At 45.4% G+C, this 25699-nt stretch overlaps 1 protein-coding gene and 1 non-coding gene across 3 annotated transcripts in view; both read right to left on the bottom strand.

The window, feature by feature from the left end:
* Positions 1-25699, bottom strand: part of ARHGEF3 (Rho guanine nucleotide exchange factor 3) — a 320159-nt gene that overhangs the window by 253187 nt on the left and 41273 nt on the right. For both annotated transcript variants that reach the window (XM_004448232.4, XM_071212112.1), the window contains exon 2: positions 24436-24524. In XM_004448232.4, the coding sequence (XP_004448289.1) occupies positions 24436-24497 (62 nt within the window). In that variant the 5' untranslated portion in view covers positions 24498-24524. The remainder of the gene's footprint in view (positions 1-24435; positions 24525-25699) is intronic.
* Positions 16539-16670, bottom strand: LOC111766182 (small nucleolar RNA SNORA1). The gene has a single exon (XR_002798292.1). It is a non-coding gene; the product is annotated as a small nucleolar RNA SNORA1 (small nucleolar RNA).

Raw genomic sequence — 25699 nt, forward strand, 5'->3', positions numbered from 1 at the left:
GCTCTTCCAAAAAACTGTCTATTTAACAAATGGTGCTGGGAGAACTAGATATCCAAATATGAAGGAAAGAAAGAGGATGCTTATCTCACACCTTATACAAAAATTAACTCAAAATGGATCAAGAACCTAAATATTAAAGCTATAACCATAAACCTCCTAGAAGAAAATGTAGGAAATATCTTCAAGATCTTGTGGTAGGTGGTACTTTCTTAAAACTTACACCCAAAGCATAAGCAATGAAAGAAAAAGTAGATAAATGGGACTTCCTTAAAATTAAAAACTTTTGTTCATCAAAAGACCTTATCAAGAAAGTAAAAAGGCAGCCTAATCAATGAGAGAAAATTTTTGGAAATCATGTATCCAAAAAGGGTTTGATCTCCATGTTTTATAAAAAAATCATACAACTCGACAATAAGACAAGCAACACAATCAAAAATGGACAAAAGACTTGAATATACATTTTTACAAAGTAGAAGTGCAAATGGCCAAAAAGAACATGAAAATATGTTCAATATCACTCACTAGCTTTAGGGAAATGAAGAGCAAAACTATAACAAGATACCATTTCACACCTTATAGAATGGCCATTATTAAAAAGCAAAACAAAAACAAAAACAAAAACAAAAAAAAACCCAGAAAACTACAAGTGTTGGAGAGGATATGGAGAAATAGGAACACTCCTTCATTGTTGGTGGGAATGTAGAACGGTGCAGCCTCTGTGGAAGACAGTTTGGCAGTACCTCAAGAAGCTGAATACAGAACTGCTATATGATCCAGCAACCCTATTACTAGGAAGAATTGAAAACAAGGGTGTGAACTAATGTTTGTGTTATAAACCAATGTTCATAGCAGCATTGTTCAAAACTGCTAAAATATGTGTAGAATTTGATATGGTTATGAGTACCAAAAATAGAAATTGGATTTTGTTTGTAATCTGGTCTGTACCTGGGTGTGATTAAGTTATGATTAGGGCTTTGATTGGGCCATGTCATTAGGGGTGGGGACTCACAGATAAAAGGCATGACAAAGGACAGAGTTGAGGGTTTTTGATGTTGTAGTTTGATGCTAAAGCCTTAAACTGGAGCCTTGAGAAGTAAGCACACAGAGTAAAGAGAAGCCAGCCCCAGGAAGAGAGGACCTGAGCCCAGGAAGAAGCAAGCCCTGGGGAGAGAGGAACCATGAACCCAGAGAGAAGCAAGACCCTAGAAAGGAGGAACCCAGGACATTGGGTTCGCAGACATTGGCAGCCATCTTATTCCAATGTGTGAAAATAGACTGTGGTGAGGGAAGTAACTTAATGCTTTATGGCCTGGTATCTGTAAGCTCCTACCCCAAATAAATACCCTTTATAAAAACCAACCCATTTCTGGTATTTTGTATCAGCACCCCTTTGGCTGACTAATACAATATGAAAACAGCCCAAGTGTCCATCAAACAATGAATGGATAAACATAATGTGGTATATGCATATGATGGAATACTATTCAGCTGTAAGAAAAATGAAATTGGGATGCATATGACAACATGGATGAACCCTGAGGACACTTTGCTGTGTGAAATAAGCCAGACACAAAAGGACAAATATTATAAGGTCTCACTGACATGAACTTAACTTAATGTTAATGATAAGCAAACTCTCAGAGGTAAACTCTAGAGTATAGGTTACTAGATAAAATGTGGGTTGAGAATTGGAGCTGATGCTTAATATATATAGAATTCTTAAAAAGGTTTATTGTAAAACTGTGGAAATTAATAGAGTTGATGGTAACACATTATACTGAATATAACTAAAACTGCTGATTTATAAAAGTGATTGTGGCTGGTAGGAAGGAATCTGTAGATGTAAACATCAGTTGAAAGAAAGCTAGAGAATAATCAGACTAACAGGGATTTTAGTTGTGGACAAAGATTGTGGTTAAGAGACTAAATATAAGAATGTTCTTTTAGGGAAACAGACTTTGGCCCAGTGGTTAGGGCATCCGTCTACCACATGGGAGGTCCGCGGTTCAAACCCCCGGCCTCCTCGACCCGTGTGGAGCTGGCCCATGCACAGTGCTGATGCGCGCAAGGAGTGCTGTGCCACGCAGGGGTGTCCCCCGCGTAGGGGAGCCCCATGCGCAAGGAGTGCGCCCGTAAGGAGAGCCGCCCAGCGCGAAGGAAAGAGCAGCCTGCCGAGGAATGGCGCCGCCCACACTTCCCGTGCCGCTGACGACAACAGAAGCGGACAAAGAAACAAGACACAGCAAAAAGACACAGAAAACAGACAACCGGGAGAGGGGAGGGGAATTAAATAAATAAAAATAAGTCTTTAAAAAAAAAAAAAGAATGTTCTTTTACAAAGAATATGATGATATATAGGAAAAGTACAACTAATTTAAGTTATGGACAATAATTAACAGTAACATTGTAATACTTTTGCAGCAATGGCAAAGAATTATATCAATCCTAAGGGACAACAGGAGAGGTATAAGGGGTTTGGGATTTTTCCTTATGGCATAATGAAAACGTTCTAAAATTGACTGAAGTGATGAAGCACAACACTGTGGTGAAAATGAGAGCCACTGAGTGTACCTTTGAATAGATTATACAAAGCATGGGACTGTATAACACAGGGAATCCTGTAGTGGAAGATGGGTTCTGGTTAACAAGACAAATACGAGAACATTCTTTCATGAGTGGTAACAAATACATACTAATACAGGGTGTTAATCAGGTAGGTAGAGGGGGAAATACACCAAATGTAAGAAATGGGCTATACCTAGTAGTACTATTTTGACAATACTCTTTCATAATTTGTAACAAATGTTTCACAACAATGCAAGCAGTCGGTGGTGGATGATATAGGGGAGCCCTGAATGATGTTATGCACGTTTGTTTTGTAAGTTCACAACTTTTACTATATGCTTGTTGTTTATGTATGTTCATGTATGAAAGATATACTTCAATAACATTTTTAAATGAAAAAGAACTTTAAAAATAAAGAACTACTTTAAGCATTTTAAATGGACATTCTGTGACATTAGTACAGTGACAATATTGTATAACTTTCACCACTATCTACTTCCAGACTATTTTCATCATCCTAATTTGAAAATTCATACCCGCTAATAACTCCTCATTCCCCTCTCCCTGTTGCAGAATAAAGTTAACATGCAGAAGTCAGATGGGTTTCTATATACCAGTAATGAACAATCTGTAAAGGAAATCAAGAAAATAATTTCAGTTACAATAGCACCTAAAAGAATAAAACACCTAGGAATAAATTTAACCAAGGAAGTAATAATAAAGCACATCATATATTAAAGGAGTTTCCAGTCTGGTATATACCTCTGGAACACCATGCCATCATAAAAAAAAATAAGGTAGAACCATAGGTACTGAAACAGAAAGGTATCCTGATATAGTGTTCTCTATGATCCCACCTCTATTAAAAACAAAATGAAGAAAACCAAGAAAAAAATCTTCAAAAGGTTCTATTTATAAATAAGTAGACCCATGGGGATGTGGATTAAGAACGTATCTTTTCTTGGGCACATAATTCAGTATACCACAATAGTAATATTGTTCCCCTGTTCATTAATGAGGAAACCAAGGTGTAGCATATGAAATTTAAGTCCAATATCTGATGGGCAGAAGAGGGCTGGGATTATAATTCAGACACTTTGGCTCCTGATCTCACACTCTTAACAGCTAGGCTAGAGCCAAAGAGGTTATGTGATTTATGATCACAAATTTGAATAGTTGTGAACAGCAAGTATAGTACTTTGATATTGTTTATGGATTCCAAAAATAGATAGTAGATTATGTTTGTAAACTGGTCTGTTCCTCTGGGTGTATTAGATTACATTAACTGCAGAGGTGTCACTTTTACTTGATTAAATTATGATTAAGGCTTTGATTGGGCCATGTCAGTAGGACATTGAGCCCCCGACCCCTTGGTGGGTGGGGACCCCCAGAGAAAACCATAAGGCAGAGGAGAGACTTGGAGTTTTGATGCTGGAACCCCGGAAAGTAACTACACAGAGAAGGAGAACACAGAAGCAGATACACAGGAAGAGATGGCTCCATAGACATGACAGAGGCCCTGGGAAGAGAGAGAGCCTGATAGTCTACAACTGACCTTGTGGAGAAAACAGAGCAGCTGAGCCCCAGCTAGACCTGGGAAGGGAAACAAAGTCTTATGCCAGCCTAAGCTGAGATCAGAAGGAGCTGGGATCACAGGGCCTTAGGAGGAAGAGGAAGGCTGAACCCTCACAGAGACCGGCAGCCTCCTTGCCCCAATACGTGGCAACAGACTTTGGTGAGGGGAGTAACTTGTGCTTTATGGCCTTGTGATTGTAAGCTTCTACCCCACATAAAAACCCTTTATAAAAGCCAATAGATTTCTGGTACTTTGCATTAGCACCCCTTTAGCTGATTAATACAGCAAGTCTTAAACCATTTATTTTGCGAACCGTCAAGGAATGCTTGGAGGCTGTAGACGGAGCTGATTGGGAGCAATTTGATGCAATCATTATGGAAAGTCTTAAGACTTATTTCTACCGACTAACAGTTCCTTATCAGACAAGTCCCAACAAGCCAGCCTGTGAGTATGCTCTGAGTTATTAGTAGCCTGAATATTAGACATAAAGTTCTAGACAATACTTTATAAGATGACCCTCACAGCCAGCCCTTCTGGAAATGAGGCATTTAGCCAACAGCATAGCTTCTAATCAAGAGCCGTGATTTTTACAAATGCCATTTGGGGTAGGTGGTATTTACACATTGAACAATGTAGCAGACAGTGGCTTCTTGATTTGCAAGTTGGTATCTGGAATGAGATGGAATAAAGATCTTTAAGAAATTTTTTTTAAAACTACATTTAACCAAGGAAATGAAAGACATACACTGAAAACTACAAAACACTTCTGAAAGAAATTTAAAAAGACCTAAATAAATGGAAAAGCATATGTGTTCACAGATTGGAAGACTTAATATTGTTAAGATGTCAATACTGCCTTTATAAAGCAACCTACAAATTCAATGCAATCCCTATCAAAATTCCAGAAGCTTTTTTTAAAGAGATGGAAAAGCGGATCCTCAAATTTTATGTAATTACAAGCAGCCCTGAATAGCTAAAGCCATCTTGAAAAACAAAAGCAAAGTTGGAGAACTCATATTTCCTGATTTCGAATCTTACTACAAAGCTATCGTAAATAAACAGTCTGAGTACTGTATACAGATAGACATACAGACTAATGGAAGAGAATTGAGAGTCCAGAAAAAAATCTATACATCTATGGCCAAATGATTTTTGACAAGAGCATCAAGTCCATTCAATGGAGAAATAATAGTCTCTTCAACAAATGGTGCTGGGACACCTGGAAATACACATGCAGAAGAATGAATGTGAACCCCCACCTCTTGCCAAACCCAAAAATTAACTCAAAATGGATCATCGACCTAAATGTAAGAGCTAATACTAGAAAACTGTTAAAAGAAAACATACGGAAATAGCTCTAGGACTTTGTACTAGGCAATTGATTTTTAGGTTTTATACTAAAAGCACATGGACCAAAAAAAAAAACCAGATAAAACGGACTTTATCAAAATTAAAAACTTTTGTACATCAACAGATATTATCAAGAAAGTGAAAGACTATCTACAGAATGGGAGAAAATATTCAGAAACCATATATCCAATAAGGGTTTAATATCCACAGTATAGGAGATTTCTTTTTTTTTTATTTTTTATTTTTTAAAGATTTATTTATTTATTTAATTTCCCCCCCTCCCCTGGTTGTCTGTTCTTGGTGTCTATTTGCTGCGTCTTGTTTCTTTGTCCGCTTCTGTTGTCGTCAGCGGCACGGGAAGTGTGGGCGGCGCCATTCCTGGGCAGGCTGCTCTTTCTTTTCACGCTGGGCGGCTCTCCTCACGGGCGCACTCCTTGCGCGTGGGGCTCCCCCACGCGGGGGACACCCTTGCGTGGCACGGCACTCCTTGCACGCATCAGCGCTGCTACATGGCCAGCTCCACACGGGTCAAGGAGGCCCGGGGTTTGAACCGCGGACCTCCCATGTGGTAGACGGACGCCCTAACCACTGGGCCAAAGTCCGTTTCCCTGGAGATTTCTTTTTAAACTCTGCATTCCTTCAAAATTTACTTTTGTCAACCTTTATTTTCTTTCTGATAGCACTAGCAGAGACAATCTTCTTGAAGTGTAAACATTTATAAATAAGTTACTGCTTTTTTCAAAAATAGAAACACAGGAACACTACCGCCCATTTCTAATCTGGCCTGGAGACAAACGTTACTTCTAAATTTCTCTCAGGATGCATCTCCTTGTTCTGGGACAGCCCCGAATGGATACACCAGGAAGCTAATGAAGGTTCAGCTTCAGGGATGCTTCACCCACACTTCCCAAGCCCTTGGGGAGGCCTTAGCAAGGGCTCTGTGTGTTCTTGTGTTTCTGTAAAACTTGCAAAAGAAAGATATTTTGAATTCTTTTTCTTGAAAAGCTTCCCCCAAACTATATAAGCTTCAGACCCCTCAACACTAAATTCGCCCCTGCCGAAAGCCCCAGAAGGTTCACCATCTTTGTTTCATTTTCAAGACCAAGATGCCTTCGGTGGTGAGAAGGGTCCTGTCCCACCTACCCCGAGCAGCTTTGGCCGAGACGAATGCTGCCTTCCAACCTGAAGGGCAACACCTGCAGACCGAGGTGGCTGCCCTTCGAGTTACACCTTCGGGGACCACATGGAAGGGCGCCTACCCGGGCCAATCCTTAGACTTCACCAGGGGGCTTCCTGAGCAGCCAGGTCGCGGGGGAGGACCCACGCCCACCCAGGGAAGGGGGACATGCCCCACGCACCCCTCCCTGCGGCCACTCGTTTCCTCCACTGAAACCCCACCTTCCCATCCAAGCTAGGCATGTTGTGCGTGGAGCCTCTGAAACCAGAGTACTTTCAAATGATAAGAGGCAGAAGACTTAAAAAGGAATGAATGCTGCCTGCCACAACAAAAAGCAGCCTCACATTTCACAGTGCCCTTGCAAACACCTGTCCATTGAAAAGACCTCTCCAAGGCGTAGCACTGTGTTACAGTCGAGCAGGACATAACTGAGCCCCTAAGCCAGAGCCCAGTTGTCCAGTTGAATGCCCACCCACGCCTTGCTCTGGGTCCCTCCCTGGTCTATTCTTATCTCCCCGCACCCCGTGGGGGGAGGGGGCAGTCTTTGTGGAGTGCAGCTGGCGGTTTTGATAAGCAGGTGTCAGGAGTCTAACATGACCCTGCTCATCAGCCGGTGGGAGCCAAAGCAGACAAGGAAATCACTGTCTGCCGGATCCCAGCCCCAGCCCCAGGAACAGGGCGCGCGCGCGTGTAAGTGTGTGTGTGTGGGTTTTCATACACACACAGAGCACACAGGGAAGTCACCAGAAAAAAGGAAATCCACATCATTTCACACAGAAGAGGAAAAATCATCACTGAAGAGGAAAAGATAACAGTGAGCATGTGTGGAAGTGTTTCCCAAGCAGCGAAGATAGACAATGATTAGCAAAGGAGATTGAAAACAAAGGGGAAAGTCCGCGATCTATGGGAAACAGCAATTCCATCAGGAGTGAGGTGGGGGAGTGGGGGCGGTGGGGGAGGCGGGCTGCGCATTTGCCCAAAGCTGAGGCCAGCCCCCCGCCAGCCCGGGCTCTGTAAATGCCGTTACTGTCCCAGGCCCTGGAAGGCATCCAACCACCCAGGACATGCTCTGGGAAGAAAGAAATGTCCGCTAACCCAGTTCCTAATTAAATGTGGGTGAACTGGCACTGTTCCCTCCAGCTTTGAGGAGCCAATTTAGAGCTGAAAAGAGCGCTTTTCAAAACAAAACGGCCGAGCCCGCCAAGCTAATGCCTTTTATTTTCTCACATCCTTTCAGTTGCTCAAACTTGACCCATTGCTAGTTGAGTTGACTCCTCGGTCCAGGGAGAAATAATCCCCACCCCCCACCCTCACCAGTTCTCATCGTCCAGCCAGCGAGACACTGGGCACATGTCAAGCTTCACTCCATTCCTTCTTTCCCGTGGTGTGGCCACTGCTGCCCAAGGATGAGTCACCAACAAACGCCACACATTGTCCCCAACAGACAAAACGCTGGACCAGGAGAGTGGTGCATTCACACCTCTCCCAGAGACGACCTGTTTCTGCAACATCTAGAAGGTGCTGCGCAATGCTGGGGAAGCAGTCTTCCCCCACGGGTGTGTGAAACAACTTTCAGGAAAGAGCAGTGCCAAGAGGCACAAGCAGCACATTACAGCTGTGAAACTAACTCAAGGTAAACATGGGGCAAGGTGTTTAAAGGCCAACGAGAAATATACATCAGCTGGAGGTAATAATATTGATAGGTCACATTTATGGCACACCAATATGTATGGATCCGGTCCTGGGCTGGGTGTTATACACATTATTTCATTTAATCCTCAGAAACACCCCATAAGGTAAGTCCTATTCATAGCCCCATTTTACATGCAGGGAAACTAGAGAACAGAGAGGTCAAGTAACTCACCCAAGGTCACAAAAGCTGGTTAGTGTACAGTCAGGATTTGAAACAAGGCAGTCTGGCTCCAGAATCTCTCTCTTAAATAACGTGCTATCATTAATAAACTGGTTTAGAATTATAAAATTAAAATTAAGGGAAGCGGTTGTAGCTCAGTGGTTTGAGTGCCTGCTTCCCATGTACAAAGTTCCAGGTTCAATCCCCGGCACTGCCTAACAAATAGTAATAATAAAAACTTTTTAAAAATGAAGTTAAGCTACCATGTTCACATTTAGGGGGAGGTTATGATATTTGTTGACTTGCTTTTATGTTACTTCTCAGCCCCCAAGAAATGCTTATAACCTGGCTATTCGAATATACAAAGAGCAGCTAACTGGGTCTGTAGCATGTGCCAGGCAGTACACTGAGCACGCGACACGCAGTACCCTGTTTAATCCTCACAACCATGCTGTGAGGTTGACAGAAGAAGACACCAAAGTTCAGAGAGGTTAATGTCCTTGTCCAGAGTCAGAAAACCAAGCAGGAAGTTGAACCCCAAACAGCCAGATTCCAGCACCTAAATTCTTTCTATATACATACCATCTTGGGAAGAATTTCAAGATTTTTCAAAGGCTAAAAAATCAAGAATATCATGAAATGAGGAGTTAAACAGGAAGAGGGAAACTCTCACCTTTTGTGGAGCAGCATTAGCACATTCCCACTGAAGTCACAAACCAGGAAATGTCCCTGGATACCCCAATCATTTAACATTATTCAGGAAGGTGCCACCAAACCAATCAAATAAGAGAAAAAAAGTTACACCAACTGGAAAGGATGAGTAGACAGTTTTTATTGATAATTTCATGCTCAGGAAAGCCTTATCCTACAAAAATAAAGAAAATATGATCTGAAAAACTATTAGAAACAATAGACGACTTGACAGTCTTAATCAACATTAACAAGTCATTACTCAGTCACTTTCCTATATGCAAAAACAAAGAAACCTGACTCCACGATGGTGACCTGGCTGACGTAAGCGTTTATTCTGAAAACACATTCCTTCCCCGGCTGGGCCGCCACGCTGCCTCCTCTCCGCCCCCTGAGCTCTGGGGGATGCTTGAAGGAAACGCAGACCCCTCGGCCACGGCCTTTTCTTGCCTTGGCTCAGCCTTCTCTGCTGACCAGGAAGACATCTCCTGAGGCTGCTGGCCCGGCCCCTGGGGAAGCCCGGCCGGCCTCTTAACAGGCCTCCCACCCGCCGTGGTTACTTGGGTGGAAGTCCCTTGAGCCAGTTTCCCTGACCCTGCCTTGCCAACTCCAAAGCTGGTTTTGCCAGCACAGGCAGAGGAGGTCCGTCTCTCAAGATGTGACCCATCAGCCAGGGCTGAGCAGGCCGATCCCCACACGCGCGATCTCTCCATCACGTGTCCACGCTGACCGGCACGCTGCTCCTCACACGGGCGCCTCTTACGCCCCCTTGTCCTGCCACCGGGCCTTTGCATGCTCTGCCCTCCGCAAGTTCTCTCAACCTTCCCAGGCGCAAATTGTATCCTTTCCAAATAAAAGCCCTCCCTGACTTCTGATCTAAAATTCCACTCCTTTACGATCCAACCCCTGACCCCACTTTACTTTTCCTCACAGCACACATCACCAGGTAAGGTCACTGCATACACCTGTCCATTATAGTCTGTCTCCCCCACCAGAAAGGGCGCTCCCCCCCAGCAGGGGCCACTCACTGTGTCTGTTTCATTCCCTGATGTATCCCCCACCCCAAACACAGCCCTAGCACACAGAAAGAGCTCGATAAATGTGGACTGGCTGGCTGGACGAATGGATGCCTTCAGTTCCCCAGATCCAATCTCAGTTCTGCCGCCTGAATAGTTCTCATTTTTTCCTACCCCTCCCTGATATCCAAACCACTCGCCCACTCATTAGCAACAGGTATTTGTAAACCTCCAGCCTCCCTTCCCTGGTTGACTCTAACGACCCTAGCTGGTCTCTCAGTCCCCAGTCTGGCCTCCCTCCAAATCTTTTCCCACTCCTGCCAGAGGGCTTTTTACAAAATGCCAATTGATCCCGTTCCTGCCCTACATAAACCCTCCCGGGAACTCCTTACTACTGAGGCTCGCGGGGGCCCAGTCCCCCCCTCCAGCCCACCTGCCAGGCTCCCCTCCGTTCCCGTGATCTAGCCACACTGAGCTGCTGTCCCCTCTTCCAGCACTCCACTTCCTCTCTGGCCCAAGGCCCTTTGTACACGCCCTTCCTTCAGCATGGCTCGCTTTTGACCTGGCCAGCCCTCACATATGCTTCCATTCTCTTCCTACTACCTCCCTGGGAAATGTTAGGTCGGCCCCAAAGTTCCCACAGCTCCTCGGGCTTCCCTGCCCTGTGCTCACCTTCCCTGCCTTATGCCTCATGCTCACTTTCCTGCCTCATGCTTGCTTCCCTGCCTCATGCTCACTTTCCCCGCCCCGGACTCACCTTCCCTGCCTCATACTCACCACCTGTGAATGGCTTGTTTAGGTCTGTGTCAGCTTGTGCCATTCACAGCACCCAACAGGCACTCAAGATAGACCTCCTTGACTTTAATTTAAATCAAACTTTTTCCTTCTTTGAAGAGAAAGAAACTGGGTTAGGAAGCCTCCAAATCTACTCCAGCACTTGGAAGCACCATCAAATCTTTCCCATGGTGCCTTCTCCAAACTGGCCAGGGTTTGTTTCTTTGTGTCACGGTGGACAGTAATTTTGGCACCCTGACTTACCAATCACACTCCCTGGAGGCAAGCACAGCAGCACGTCCGCACAGGCTCGCACCTGCCTGCACGCAACGCCCAGGGACCTGCCACTCCAGAGCGCGCCTGCCACCGTGACCATCTAATCTTGAGGAGATCTCGTTTTCAGTCTGTGTGTTATAAACAGTATCGAAACTCCTTATTCATGCATAAAACTAATATTTATAGTACTCTTCTTTCAACTTTTCTGTGGGTTTGCAAGTTTTCTAAATATACAGTTTGGTAGAAAAAACACCAGGCAAAACCTTCATCCCTTTGACGATGTATTTTAATTTAAAAAAATAAAGAACAAAAAGAGTTAGGGGCTCTTCGGTCTTTATTAAGTGATTGCAGTTCCGATAGGCTATAGAGCTTAAAACACACCTATTACCCATGAACGCAATATTCTTTTTATAATACTCATAGTTTTAGGGTACATTTCCACCCTTTTTCACAGCAGAGAACATATGTCCTCTGCCTGGAAAGCTCATTCTCCCCCAGCGAAGCTTTCCAGATTGCACTGAAGAGGTGAAACCCCTTTTATGTGCTTTGGAAAGCAGAGAGTAAATTATTAAAAGTCACCCATAACTCAGTCATCCTTTTAATGTGAATGTTGCTGCTGGAACATTCTGCCCATAATTACAAGATTAATGTTTGACTTCCCCTAATCAGGATCTCCACGCAAGCAGGGGCAGCACGTTAGCATTCTGCTCACCACTGCCTCCTCATTTTTATAATAGTGCCTGGCACACAGTAGCCACTCAATAAATAGCTGTTAAATAAATGGGACAGTACAAGTCCTTAAAAATAATGCATACGAAGGTGATATAACAAAAAAGGACTGACCCCAGTGAAAGAGGTATAATAAAATAACTGTGATTACCACAACATGACAAACTAGCACCGTACCATAGTATCAATATACTATATACCAAACCCAAACAGCAGCTATATAGGGGAGTGGGAGAATGAGGACTTGAGAAAATGAGTTGTCATGGAAAAAGCCTGAGTATGGCAGGAACCAAAGGTGTGTGGACTCCAGTCACTTGGGGAGAAGGCAAGGAGACAAGTCGAGGAAACGGTGAAAACTTTTCTCGCCTGGTGAAGTTTTCGGGTGGCTAAATAAATAAATAATAAATAATTCTCAGTCCTAAACATGGGGTCAACCTGACCAAAAGGCAACCAGGCACTGTCTCCATCTAACTCTGTACCATCATTCCAGGCTACAGCAGGCCAGGCTTCTAATCCCACCTCTGCCACCAGTTCCCTGAGTGATCTAATGGCCACTTATCTGGGCCTTTTGTCTACTGTAAAACCAGAGGGTGGGCCAAAGGAGCAACATGATCACACCCAACAAGTCTGTTCAGAAGAACCAAGGAAACCCCTATTTTCTTCTTTGCTTGTAACTTAAGTTCTACAGCTAAGTTGTAATTCCTTTTTGAAATAAGGAAAAGATTTAGAGTTTCTTAAATCAGTCTCCCCAAAATGGTTTTTAAGCCGATCAGAGCACAGACCTTGAGTAGAAGAGTTAGCAGACATCGTTAGTCCTAAAACCCGAGAGCTCTGAGAAACCATCGCCATCGTCACACTAAACAAGCTCTTCAGCTGACTCAGGCATCTCCACGTTCTCTAGTTCAACCCACTCACTTTAGAGGTAAGGAGACTGCACCCCAAAAGGAGTGGCTGGAACCTAACCCTAACGCAGTGGAGCTGGCGCCAGCTCACCCCGGGAGCAGCTGACTGTGCGCATCTCAGCAACTTCACAGTCACAGGATGGAATTGGCCACGTGGGAGTATTTACACCCTGGAAATGGGCAAACACTGCAAATCTGAGCATCCCCCCTCCCCCAAGAAAGCCAGGCTGACCTGGCCCTTACCTTCACCCTAGCCCCAAGCCAGGACTTGTCCCCAGGCCTCCCTCCTGCCCACAAGGGCTTCTTTCCACCATCCTGATTTCTGTTGACTGCTTAGTTCTCTGCTCTTGGAAAACCTAAGCTGGGCTGCAAAGGCCTCTGCACAGGGGCCCTGTGGGACTGCAAGCAGGGCCCCAGCTTGTCCTGCTCACAGATGCATCCCTGAGCCCAGCACAATGCCTACCACACAGCAGGCCCTCAATAAATACTAATCATTAAAGAAGACATTTCTTCCTGCTTAGATGCAGCACAGCACATACAGCACTCGGGAAAAAAGCCACGGGCAGCTCAAGTCTCAGGCCTTCCTGGGGAAAGCCTGAACCCAAGGTCACACGCTCTTCCACCTGGAAAATAACATGCTCAAGACTCTCCCCACTCACCCACACCCTAGCAAGAACAGCCAAGACAAAACCAGCACTTAGTAGGTGCCCCCTGATAGTAACTGTACCGCAGGGGCCCCAGGCAGGACTTTGGTGGTCGGGGGTTCAGATGCCCCCCGCCCTTCCCTACACAGCTCTCCAAGCTCAATTCTTGGCCCTTGGAGTTGGAAAATCTGGTTTACTTTCAGGGAAGTGTCGTGCTGTTGCCTGGCAGGAATTTTCTATCAGATTCCCCAGGAGGGAGATTTATAGGGCGCACCTGGTCTCCACCCAGCAGGAGCGCCGCGCCAGGACAGATGCTGTGCCTTTCCCACGCAGGCGTGCAGCCTGCCTGGATGAGCATGAGTCAGAGACGAAGCCCCTCAAAACCTACAATGTAAACTATCATCCACGCAGTGCAGCAGTGCTCCAAAATGCATTCACCAAATGCAGTGAAGGTGCCACAGTGATGAAAGAGGTTGTTGGGGGGGGGTGGAATATGGGAACCCTTATATTTTTTAATGTAATGTTGTTTGTGATCTATGTATCTTTTTTAAAAAAAGACAATTAAAAAATATAAAAATTAAATAAAATGTAAACCATAAAAAAACAACAAAAAAAAACATTCTTTTGACTACCTGTCGGGTTAAATGAGTTGCATTTCTTGGTGCCACCTCCCAGCACCGTGCCCCTTACGTCCCTCCCCTTTGTGTTTTTTAAACACTCCCCGAGTGTCCACTGTATGCCGGATACTGTCCCAGCCCTTCCCTGAGCCGCAGATCACCTGTGACATGGGGGCAGGTCCTTGAGACTCTGCTTCCTCATCTGTAAAGTGGGGTCGACAACGTGTACTTTGCTGGGTTGCTGTGATGCTTAGAGCAGATGTACAGAAAAAGCCACTTAAAAGGTGGCCCAATTGGCAGCTATTATTATAATTTGCCAGGTAGAGGACTAGCTGGGCTCACTGGAGAATTGAGGGGCTTTTTCTGTGGCCTCATTGGCAGATCTTCTAAAACTGTACATTCAAGTCTATGACCAGTACAAGGACAGGTGAAGACTTTGGTTTGGTTTAAAAAAAGAAAGAGGAAGGGAAACAGACTTGGCCCAGTGGTTAGGGCGTCCGTCTACCACATGGGAGGTCCGTGGTTCAAACCCCGGGCCTCCTTGACCCGTGTGGAGCTGGCCCATGCGCAGTGCTGATGCGCGCAAGGAGTGCCCTGCCACGCAGGGGTGTCCCCCGCGTAGGGGTGTCCCCTGCATAGGGGAGCCCCACGTGCAAGGAGTACGCCCGTAAGGAGAGACGCCCAGCGCGAAAGAAAGTGCAGCCTGCCCAGGAATGGCACTGCCCACACTTCCCTGCTGACAATAGAAGCGGACGGACAAAGAAACAAGATGCAGCAGACAGACACAGAGAACAGACAAATGGGGGTGGGGGGTGGAGGGGGGATTAAATAAATAAATAAATCCTTAAAAAAAAAAAAAGAAAGAGGAAGAGGAAGAGGAAGAGGAAGAGGAAGAGAAAGAGAAAGAGAGAAAGAGAAGAAAAGAAAGAACTACAACAAAATGGGTTTAAGGCTGAAAGACGAGGTCTGGGCCCTGGCTCTTCTACTCCTTGGCTTCACAACCACAGTCCAGGCCACCGTCTCCCTAAGCCTTGACTTAGGACAGTGATGGGGAAAACATTGCCTTCCTCACTGAGTCTTTATGTGGCTCAAAGAAGATCATGGGAACTCATTAAATTATTTTATAATAAAATAATAACAAGCCATCCACAGGGTTATGTCAATGAACATGATAATGAGCCTATTCCAATTTCATATTATTCAAGAAAGGTTTATTGAGTGACTACTATATCCCAGGTACTGCCTTTAGGAATTAAGGAGGAGAAGACACACAGGCCCCATCCTTCCCATATGTACTTGCAGTTGTTTTAAACAACACACCTAAAATTTTAGGATTGAAAAAGGTCTTGTCAATCACCCAGCCCCACCACCACCACCTATCTTTTCACCCATTGCAGAATGTAAGATAAAAAGTGAAGAGAAGGGAAGCAGCTGTGGTTCAATCAGTTGGGCTCCCGTCTACCATATGGGGGGCCCTCAGTTCGTATCTCGGGGCGTCCTTGTGAAGGCAGGCTCTCCTGCCGGTGCCATGGAGTGCCACCCAGCTCACAAGCACCATGGTGAACTGACTCAGCAAGGTAACGCAACAAAAGATGGAGACAAGCAAGAACACAGAGGAGCACGCAACAAATGTTCACAGAGAGCAGACAGCAAGCAAGCCGCAAGGGGGGAGGAGAAATAAAATAAATACAGACACAGAAGAATGCACAGTGAATGGACACAGAGAGCAGACAGCACACAAAAAGCTGTAAGGGGGAAAGAGGGTAAAAAAAAAAGGCCTTAAAAAAAAAAACAGTGAAGAGAAACATCCACCCAAAACCAAAGTTAGGAAGAGGCAAAGGCAGAAGTTCTCAATTTACAGTCCTGCTTTCTTTGCACGGGAGAGTTTCTACCTGAATAAATACCTTCATGAAGATACATTATCCTCCCACTTGTTCTCAACTTACACACCAGTAGCCTTTTGACTGGGATTTGAAGACCACTTCCTTTTACCATTTAGCTGTGATATCTTTTATACTGTAAAGAGTATTTTTTATTATGCGTAGCATTAGGCAAAATTATTTAAAATCAATAAATTTGACATGTGATTAATTACACTGCCCATCAAAGTCACTTTAGTTCCTCTGAAGCTTGAGTCAATATTTATCTTCAATATAGCCCTTTTTAAAATAACTAATTTTTCAGTTTTTCACACTTAGAATTCTTGAGGTCTAATTTCTTAAAATTATTCACTTTAGGGCCCTAGAAATTGAATTGCAAAAAGTACATTTGTATTTTGGCAAATGATCTAAAATGTATTATGAGTACTTAATGTGTTTCTCCTATTGAAAAATTTTGTTACATCCAGTTTTCACCCATGACGTTAGCAAAATATGTTAGAGGTGTCATTTTCACCACCGCAATGGATTTACTGGGATGGAAGCATATCTCATGCTTCAATTTAGCCACATTAACAATTCTGGACACCCTGAATGACTGTGTCCATCATCTGCCTACAACGGTATTTTAAACGTACGAACCAAAAGAAGCTAAAACGTGTAAAAGAAATAAAATAAAAACCCAGCGTCTGTTTCCTTGGTTACTTCACCTCTCTGCCCTACTCACATAATTGAAGTCCTGGGAGAAAGCATAAAGGTCTCCCCGTCCAGAACTTCTCGAGCATGTTCTGTGCAATTTACCCTCTCCTTAGAGCTGCCCCCTCAGGGCACAATGGCCTTTTATAGGCTCTGATAGGTCCTGTGGGGAGGGTCCCCTCCAACCAAGCCAGCACGGCCCAAACGTGTTTGGCAACAGACCCCATTTTTCCCCCGCAATGACTATTTAATGTTCGAGGAGCAGGCTTGGGAAATGCTGATGGGATCAAAAATGGACACTCTGAGGTCTTGTCCAAGATCACAGAGCTGGTGCATCCAAGAGCCCGCAGTTCAGGGGCGTTTACAAACCCCGGCTCTCACTCTCCCTGTTGTTGGGGTCTCAGCTTTTCAAGGTCAGTGGCCAAACCTCTGGAGGGTGTGGGAAGTAGGGCAGGCTCCACACAGCCCTTCGGGCAGGAAATGAAGAGGTAATAAAAATCAGGGACCACGACAACCCAGGCCTAAGGACGAGATGAAAACTGAAAACTGGATCACAGAGATGAGAACAACAGACACACACACAGCACAATCAACACGTCTAAAGGCAAGCCAGGCTCCTGAGCCCTGCACAGATCAGCCTCCCTCTGGAGCTTGAAAACTGAGGGAGAGAAGCAGATTTGGCTCAACAGATAGAGCATCCGCCTAACACGTGGGAGTTTGAACCCTGGACCTCCTGACCTGTGTGATGAGCTGGCCCACATGCAGTGCTGATGTGCGCAAGGAGTGCCGTGCCACGCAGGGGTGTCCCCCACGTGCAAGAAGCGCACCCCGTAAGGAGAGCCGCACAGCGTGAAAGAAAGTGCAGCCTGCCCAGGAATGGCGCCGCCCATACGGAGAGCTGATGAACAAGATGACGCAACAAAAAAAGAGACACAGATTCCCGGTGCTGCCAAGAATGAAGACAGACACAGAAGAACACACAGTGAATGGACACAGAGAGCAGACAACTGGGGGTTGGGGGGGGATAAATAAAAAATCTGAAAAAAAACTGAACGAGACTCTGAGACAAATCTCAATTTCAGATAGAGTCCTTCATGTTGCCGTCTACAGATGACTGTTTTCTAGACAATACCGTCCACCAAAGCCACACTTGACCTGAGGACCTACTGTGTGCTGGGCCCTGGGTCAGATGCAGGGGCACTGCTGTTCTAAGAAGGCCCTCCCTTCCAGGAGCTTAAAGTTCAGGGGTTCACAGCCCCTACAAGGTACTCAAAAAAAAAATACTGGAATGAATGCGCGAGCTAGAGAAGATCTTTATTTTGGAAAATCAGACACACATTTGTGCAATCTGACAGTTGAGGGCCCTCCAAGGAAAGTGTGACCCCTTATTTAAGCATTTCCCTAAGGCACTTAGGGCCACTTAACAATAGGACATTGATGAATGAATGAATGAACAAATGAACAAACGAATGAACTTAAATCTTTCTGTTTCTGCAGCATGGGCTAAGTCCTAACTGCCCACCCATTTCACCAGAGGTCCATCCACAGACAGCATTTACAATAAAGGCAAGGACTTCTCCCTCAAAATTCTCTTTGTACCTGAAGGAACATCAGAAATTGTGCTTGCTTAACTTCCTTGCTGCACACCTGAGGAAACCAAGGCACAGAGAAGTGATGTGACCCACCTGTGGTCACTGGCTAGTTAAAGGTAGCAGAAAACCGTATCCCCAGAAGCTTTAGCTCCTAGAAACGCTGCATCCTTGCACACCTAAAGTCATCTTCTCACCCCTGTGGGCTGTCCCCACGAGTAGAAGTAGCAGGAAATGATCCTCAGTTAATCATATGGGAATGGGTTGTCTCAAAATAAAGTCACTTGGTTAAGAGCAAACATCCATAAACCACCGAATCAAATCTGCCTTTCCACCGAGGGAAACATGGCCTATAGGCAGGGCTTCCAGGGAGCACCTCTCCCCCAGGCAGTGGTGCTGGCCCCAGGGTGATCTGTGGTCCTTCTGGCTGGTCTGTTTTGCCCAGCCCCTTACCTCAAGGACCCAGGGCCCACCCCCAGCACTCATGGGTCCAGAAACATTAGTGAGCACCTACCGTAAACCCAGTGAACAGGCAAATAGGTGAGGAAGGCACTAAACAAATGAACACATACAGGATGAGAAATTGTGTTGATGGATTACTATGTCAAAAACACAATTCTGGCCCTACCACTCTCCTGACAGAAGAGTCTTCTGCACTCCTTCACTCTCTATAGGACTAGAAATAAGCAGAAACTAAAATGGCGGCCTTTAGCGAGTGCATACTCCGTGGTAGATGCGTTATAATGCACAACACCCTATAATTCACTATCCCCACTGGCTGAGGAAGAACTGAGGTTTCCCTCTTAACCCCTGTTCACGGTATGAGTGACTGCCAGGCACCCCAGACTCCGAACTTCCTCAGGTCAGGGAGCACATCTTACTCCTCTTTTTGTCTGAGGCACACAATTGTGTGGAAATAAATGAAGAATAACCAAAGAAGAACAAAGGCTATTTAGGCAGAGCTTGCTATAGCAAGGAGTCAACCACCATCACTTGGCATTTGGCAGAAACCCAAAGGCAGGCAGAGGAGGGGGAAAGCTTTACAGGGGTGCTCTGCCCGGCAGCTGTTGGGGAAGCCAGAGGCAGAAGTAGAAGTGAGGCATCCTGGGAAATTGGCTTAGCCTTCCACCAGTTGGTTCTAAGTTGGAAGCAGGGTTTAAAATTTAGGGAGCTGCTAGTTATTGAGCAAGCCCTGGCTCTTTGGGGTTGATTGTTAAGGGGATTGTGGTTTGACTTCTGGGATGTTTGCTGTAGATAGGGGCCAGCTTCCTGGACTGGTTGTTGCAGGTGGTGAGCTGAGGTGCCCGGTCTGGTTACACTAACAGTGAGTCAGAGTTTCGGGGTCACTGTCTATTTGTATATTTAGTATCCGTTGCATTCAGAAAATGTCCACTAAATGAATACTCAATCTATCAACGTGGCTAGGTTATGGTATCTAGTTATTTGGTCAAATACTGGCCTAATTTCCTGTGGAGGTATTTTGCAGATGGGATTAGCATCTACAATCAGCTGACCTTAAGTAAAGAAGATTACCTTCCATAATGTGGGTGGGCCTCATACAATCAGTTGTAGGTTTTAACAGCAAGACTGGAAGTTCCAGAGGTCATGACCTCAACATCAACTCTTACCAGAATTTCCAGCCTGTCAGCTCCCCCTAAGAAATTCAGACTCTGGCGGCGGACTTGGCCCAGTGGTTAGGGCGTCCGTCTACCACATGGGAGGTCCGCGGTTCAAACCCCAGGCCTCCTTGACCCATGTGGAACTGGCCCATGCGCAGTGCTGATGCATGCAAGGAGTGCCCTGCCACGCAGGGGTGTCCCCTGTGTAGGGGAGCCCCACGCACAAGGAGTGCGCCCCGTAGGGAGAGCCACCAAGCACGAAAGAAAGTGCAGCCTGCCCAGGAATGGTGCCGTACACACAGAGAACTGACACAACAAGATGACGCAACAAAAAGAAACACAGATTCCCATGCCACTGACAACAACAGAAACAGACAAAGAAGATGCAGCAGCAAAATAGACACAGAGAACAGACAACAGGGTGGGGATGGGGGAATAAATAAATAAATCTTTTAAAAAAAAAGCAATTCAGACTCAAGACTCAATGTCACCTTCCCCCAATTTCCAGCCTGCAGCCTTTGCCGGCCCCCACAATTGTCCAAGTCAATTCTTTATAATAAATCCTATATATGCTGTTGTTTCTGTTTCTCGGGAGAACCCTGATAGGTTTTGGTAGCTAGTTTCCTTCTAGGTACTACCTGCTAAGAGGCTCCAGTTGTAGAACGATAGTGAGTCAGTCTCCTGATAATTGCACAAGACATAGCTATGATGTTATAAATAAAAAGAACATATAAATCAATTGATACAGTCAAGTTTAGATTAGTGGTTATATAGGGTTTTGGATAGATAGAGGGATTGAGAAGTGACTGTTAAGGCATAAGCTGTTTTTCTTTTTGGAATAATGAAAATGTTCTAAAATTGATTGCAGTGATAAATGCACAAGTCTGGTTATGTTAAAAGCTATTAATTGTACACATTGGATAGAATATAAGGTATGTGAAAATATGTCAATCAAACTTTTATTTTTTAAAGGTCAAGTAACTCCAAGAGTTGGGAAAGATGTGGAGAAACTGTAATCCTTACACACTGCTAATGGGAATGTAAAATTGTCCACTGCTTTGGAAACCAACTGTAAGATCTCAAATGATTAAACATAGCTAGAGTTAACTTATAACCCAGCAATTTTCCCTCTAGGTTTATTGCCCAGAAGAATGAAAATATTTGTACACAGTCAAACTTGTATGGGAATGTTCATAGCAGTAGTAGTCATAAAAACCAAACAGTGGAAACACCTCAAATGTCCATCAACTGATGAATATATAAATAAAATATCCAATGGGAATATTATTCAATAATAAAAATGAAGAAAATACTGATACATGGAAAAAAAAAAAAGAAAGAAAGAGCCAGAGTCAGGTCCTGGAAGAAGAGGGACAAAGGCTTGTCTCTGCGTGAACTTGGGAGGTCATTGCATTACTCCAGGCCTAGTTGACTCAAAGCTATGAGGAATTAAACAAAATGAGTCTAGCATCTCCTTTAGCTCTAAACTTTTATATTTCAGAAATATACATTGAGGAGAGCAGGGCTTAAAACAGCCTGTGAAAGTTCAGTGTGCCTGCTTTTAGAACAAGGTCTAGGGGAAGCGGACTTGGCCCATTGGTTAGGGCATCCGTCTACCACATGGGAGGTCCACGGTTCAAACCCCAGGCCTCCTTGACCCATGTGGAGCTGACCCATGTGCAGTGCTGATGCACGCAAGGAGTGCCGTGCCACGCAGGGGTGTCCCCTGTGTAGGGGAGCCCCACGCACAAGGAGTGTGCCCTGTAAGGAGAGCCACCCAGTGCAGAAGAAAGTGCAGCCTGCCCAGGAATGGCGCCGCACACAAGGAGAGCTGATGCAGCAAGATGACGCAACAACAAAGAGACACAGATTCCCGTGCCACTTACAACAACAAAAGCAAACAAAAAGAAGAACACGCAGCAAATGGACACAGAGAACAGACAACTGGGGTGGGGGAGGGGATGAAGGGGAGAGAAATAAATTTTTAAATTTTTTAAAAAAAGAACAAAGTCTAGAGTTTGTAAGGGTAGGGTGACTGATCAGATCTGTCGGGGGAGGAGGGAATGAAGTACTTCCTCTCCCTCTACAATTCTTTGGGTGTATTTATCCTGATAAAGCATATTCAGTCCTGTGTGAGTTCCTCTCCCAGACAAACATGCTCAACCTAGAAAACCCTTCCCAGAGAAGCATTTTGGATGAACACAGGTGGGGCTGCCACCCTCAGCTGTACACAAGGACGGAGGTTGCTGTGACATGCAAGAGTCCACGTTTACATGCTGGATGAGGGGAAATAACAAAACCACCACTGCAACCCCTATGCTGTCCTCTGGGAAGATCACGGGGGTGGAAGAGCAGCTGAGTGGGTCATGGCACCCACAAACACGGGCCCGATGGCTCCAAAGTACGTCCACAAGGAGAAGTCGCCACTTAGCAATGTGGGTCCGTTGTTGCTCACAGGGAGGCAATGGCGAGGAGCTGGAGATGTGCAGTGAGGCAGAGATTTTGTCGATTTTCTTTGTGTTGGTTCTGAATAAATCTTTGTCCATCACCTAACTCATAAAATGGTGGATAATGGGCACCATAAGGATTAAATAAGTAGACCAAGTGATCCCAGAGGCTGACACACAATAAATCTCCAGGTTCTTGCTGACAGTGGTGATGATGATAATGGAGATGCATGTAGCAACCTCAAGTAGGGAAATCAGCCGGAGGCTTTTCAAAACCCCCTCGGGGGCCGGAAGAGAAGCAGACAATTCTGTGAAGGACCATCTGGGAGTTCTTGGGCACTTTTCAGAAGAGGAAATGAGGCAGCAGCCTCTCCTGGAAAGGACCAGGTCTGCCCAGATACCGAGGACCTTGGGATGGCTCACTGTGTCCCGGTGAGGACAGCAGCTCACCGGCACCCTCGGGACATGAAACGGAGGCCCTTGAGATGAACCCCCAGAGCAAAGAACAGGGGGAGGAAATTACAACCACGGAGAGACAACAGTGCCCACCCACCAGGCTGGCAAAAATGAAAGAGCATTAAGATCTCAGGTGCAGAGAAGCAGATTTGGCTCAACTGATAGAGCGTCCGCCTACCATATAGGAGGTCCAGGGTTCAAATTCAGGGCCTCCTGACCTGTGTGGAGCTGGCCCACACACAGTGCCAATGAGCACAAGGAGTGCCGTGCCACGCAGGGGTGTCCCCCACCTAGGGGAGCCCAACGCACAAGGAGTGCACCCTGCAAGAAGAGCCGCCCTGCCTGAAAAAAGCACAGCCTGCCCAGGAGTGGCACCGCACACATGGAGAGCTGACACAGCAAGATGATGCAGCAAAAAAGACACAGATTCCTGGTGCCGCTGACAAGAATGGGAGCAGACACAGAAGAACACACAGCGAATGGACACAGAGAGCAGACAACGGGAGGGAGGGGGAAGGGGAGAAAAATAAATAAAAAAACAATTTAAAAAAAAAAAAAAGATCTGAGGTGCAGCAGGAGGGTCGGGACCCTGCTGGCGGGCACGCTCTGCAGAGAACATTTGACACTACTTACTAAGACCTTAAACGCAGACGAGGGCTGGCCCAGCGGCTCCAGGACCAGAAAACACCTCACAGCATTGTCACACGGGCAATAACCACCGCCTAGCCACCACCAACAGGTACACACGGTCAACAGCGCGATTCTCACACTATGGACACACTATTCACTCTGCTGCAGTAGGAGAAGGAGGTAGATTCACAGGTCCTGCCTCAAAAACCTTCTAAGAGTTTTTAAAAAGTTACGAAATAGACCATCAGGCACAGTATGACAGCATGTATTTTTTTTAAAGAAAGAAAAAAGGAAGGAAGGGAGGACAGATGGACGGACTTCTTTCTACATATATAAATTCCTAGAAAAAGTTCTGCAAAGAAACACACAAAGTAGATCACAGTGGTTACTTCTGGGAAGGCTTGGGGCTAGGGTAGAGGCTGGGTATGAAATTGGGGATCCGTGGGGACTTGGCGTTTATTTTTAACAGGACAAGGTACCCATGTATTTCTTGGGCATTAAAATTAAATTGAATGAATAAATTTTAAGGGAAAAAAAAGAGGAGGCAGAAGGAAAAGGAAAAGATGGTGACTCCAAGAGAAGATACAGCTGCCAAGAACTAATAGTGTGACTCTGCCTCCATGGGACTAGCCACCCATTCATGTAGATACAACACATCCCAGTGTGTGTCCATGGATTTTTGGAATCAAATATTTAATTTTTTACCATGTTGGTTCTGTTTATACCAACTCTTCCTTCTTAGACCTAGAATTCCCTTATGCTTAACAAAGTCATCCGAATCTTCCCACTCTGGTGTCAGAAATTAGAGATGTGAAAAGAGGGTACATGAAATTTTGCTATTTCCAATTTCCTGATGGTCCCCACTGACTTATAAAGGCTTCCGAGAAGTCCTGGATTGCTTATAATTGTGACACACATGATTTTGGAATTTTTACTTTTAAAGGTATTTTTACCTTTCCTTGTTTTCTTCCATTCCTCTGCGGATGCACTGGTTCATTACCGTGGAACCATCCATCGACACGACCAGACACAGGTCTTCTCCCTTAAAAAGCAAAACAACCGACATTTATAACCTCGGCCCCTTCAGGTTATAAACACACAAAGAGCTGTGCTAAATAGACACAAGGTGTGATGGTTTGAAGTTGAATGGACCCCAGAAAAGTTATGTTCTTAAAGTAAATCCATTCCTGTGGGTGTGGACCTCTTGTAAGTGGATCTTTGAGTGAGTTGGATCTTAAATTAAGATGTGACCCTCCTTGTTCAGGGTGGGGTTTTTTTGCTTTTTTTTTTTAGGATTTATTAATTTTTATTTATTTATCTCCCTTCCCCCCTCCCGTTTTCTGCTCTCTTGTGTCCATTTGCTGTGTGTTGTTCTGTGTCTGCTTGCATTCTCAGCAGCACCGGGAATCTGTGTGTCTTTTGTTGCATCATCTTGCAGCATCAGCTCTCCGTGTGTGTGCGGCGCCACTCCTGGGTGGGCTGTGCTTTTGTTGCATGGGGCAGCTCTCCTTACGGGGTGCACCCCTTGCATGTGGGGCTCCCCTATGCAGGGGACACCCCTGCATGGCACCGCACTCCTTGCATGCAGCAGCACTGCATGTGGGCCAGCTCACCACATGGGCCAGGAGGCCCTGGGTTTGAACCCTGGGTGTCCCATGTGGTAGGTTCTATCAGTTGAGCCAAATCCGCTTCCCCAGGGTGGGTCTTACTCCTTGTGCTGGAGTCCTTTGTAAGGGAATGAAATTCAGACAAAGAAAGAGAAAGCCACAGAAGCAAGAAGCTAAAAGCAACGAAAGCCAGAAGAGAAGGGAGAGACCAGCAGGCGTGCCATGTGCCTTGCCATGTGACCAAGGATTCCAGAATCACAGGCAGCTGGTCTTCAGGAAGGTGTCATCTCGACAGTACCTTGATTTGCGCATTTTCACAGCCTCAGAACTGTAAGCTTGCTAGTTAATACATTCCCACTGTTAAAAGCATTACTGATATATTGCTTTTTGCAACCTAGCAAACTAGAACACAAGGCAAATGTGCCAAAGGCTGCCCTGTGCCCCCCAAATCCATTCTCCCCTCCTTGCACTGTTAATCAGTTTCATCGACATTTCCCAGGCCTCTTTGCAGCTAGATGTGGCCAGGTGTCTGAGTGCTCACGGAAATGTGAGCAGAAGTGGCACGGGCCACTTCCCAGTCCAGGTCCCAGGACTCGGGGATGCTGGTCTG

This window comes from Dasypus novemcinctus, chromosome 26, assembly GCF_030445035.2.
Source record: "Dasypus novemcinctus isolate mDasNov1 chromosome 26, mDasNov1.1.hap2, whole genome shotgun sequence".
Lineage (NCBI taxonomy): Eukaryota > Metazoa > Chordata > Mammalia > Cingulata > Dasypodidae > Dasypus > Dasypus novemcinctus.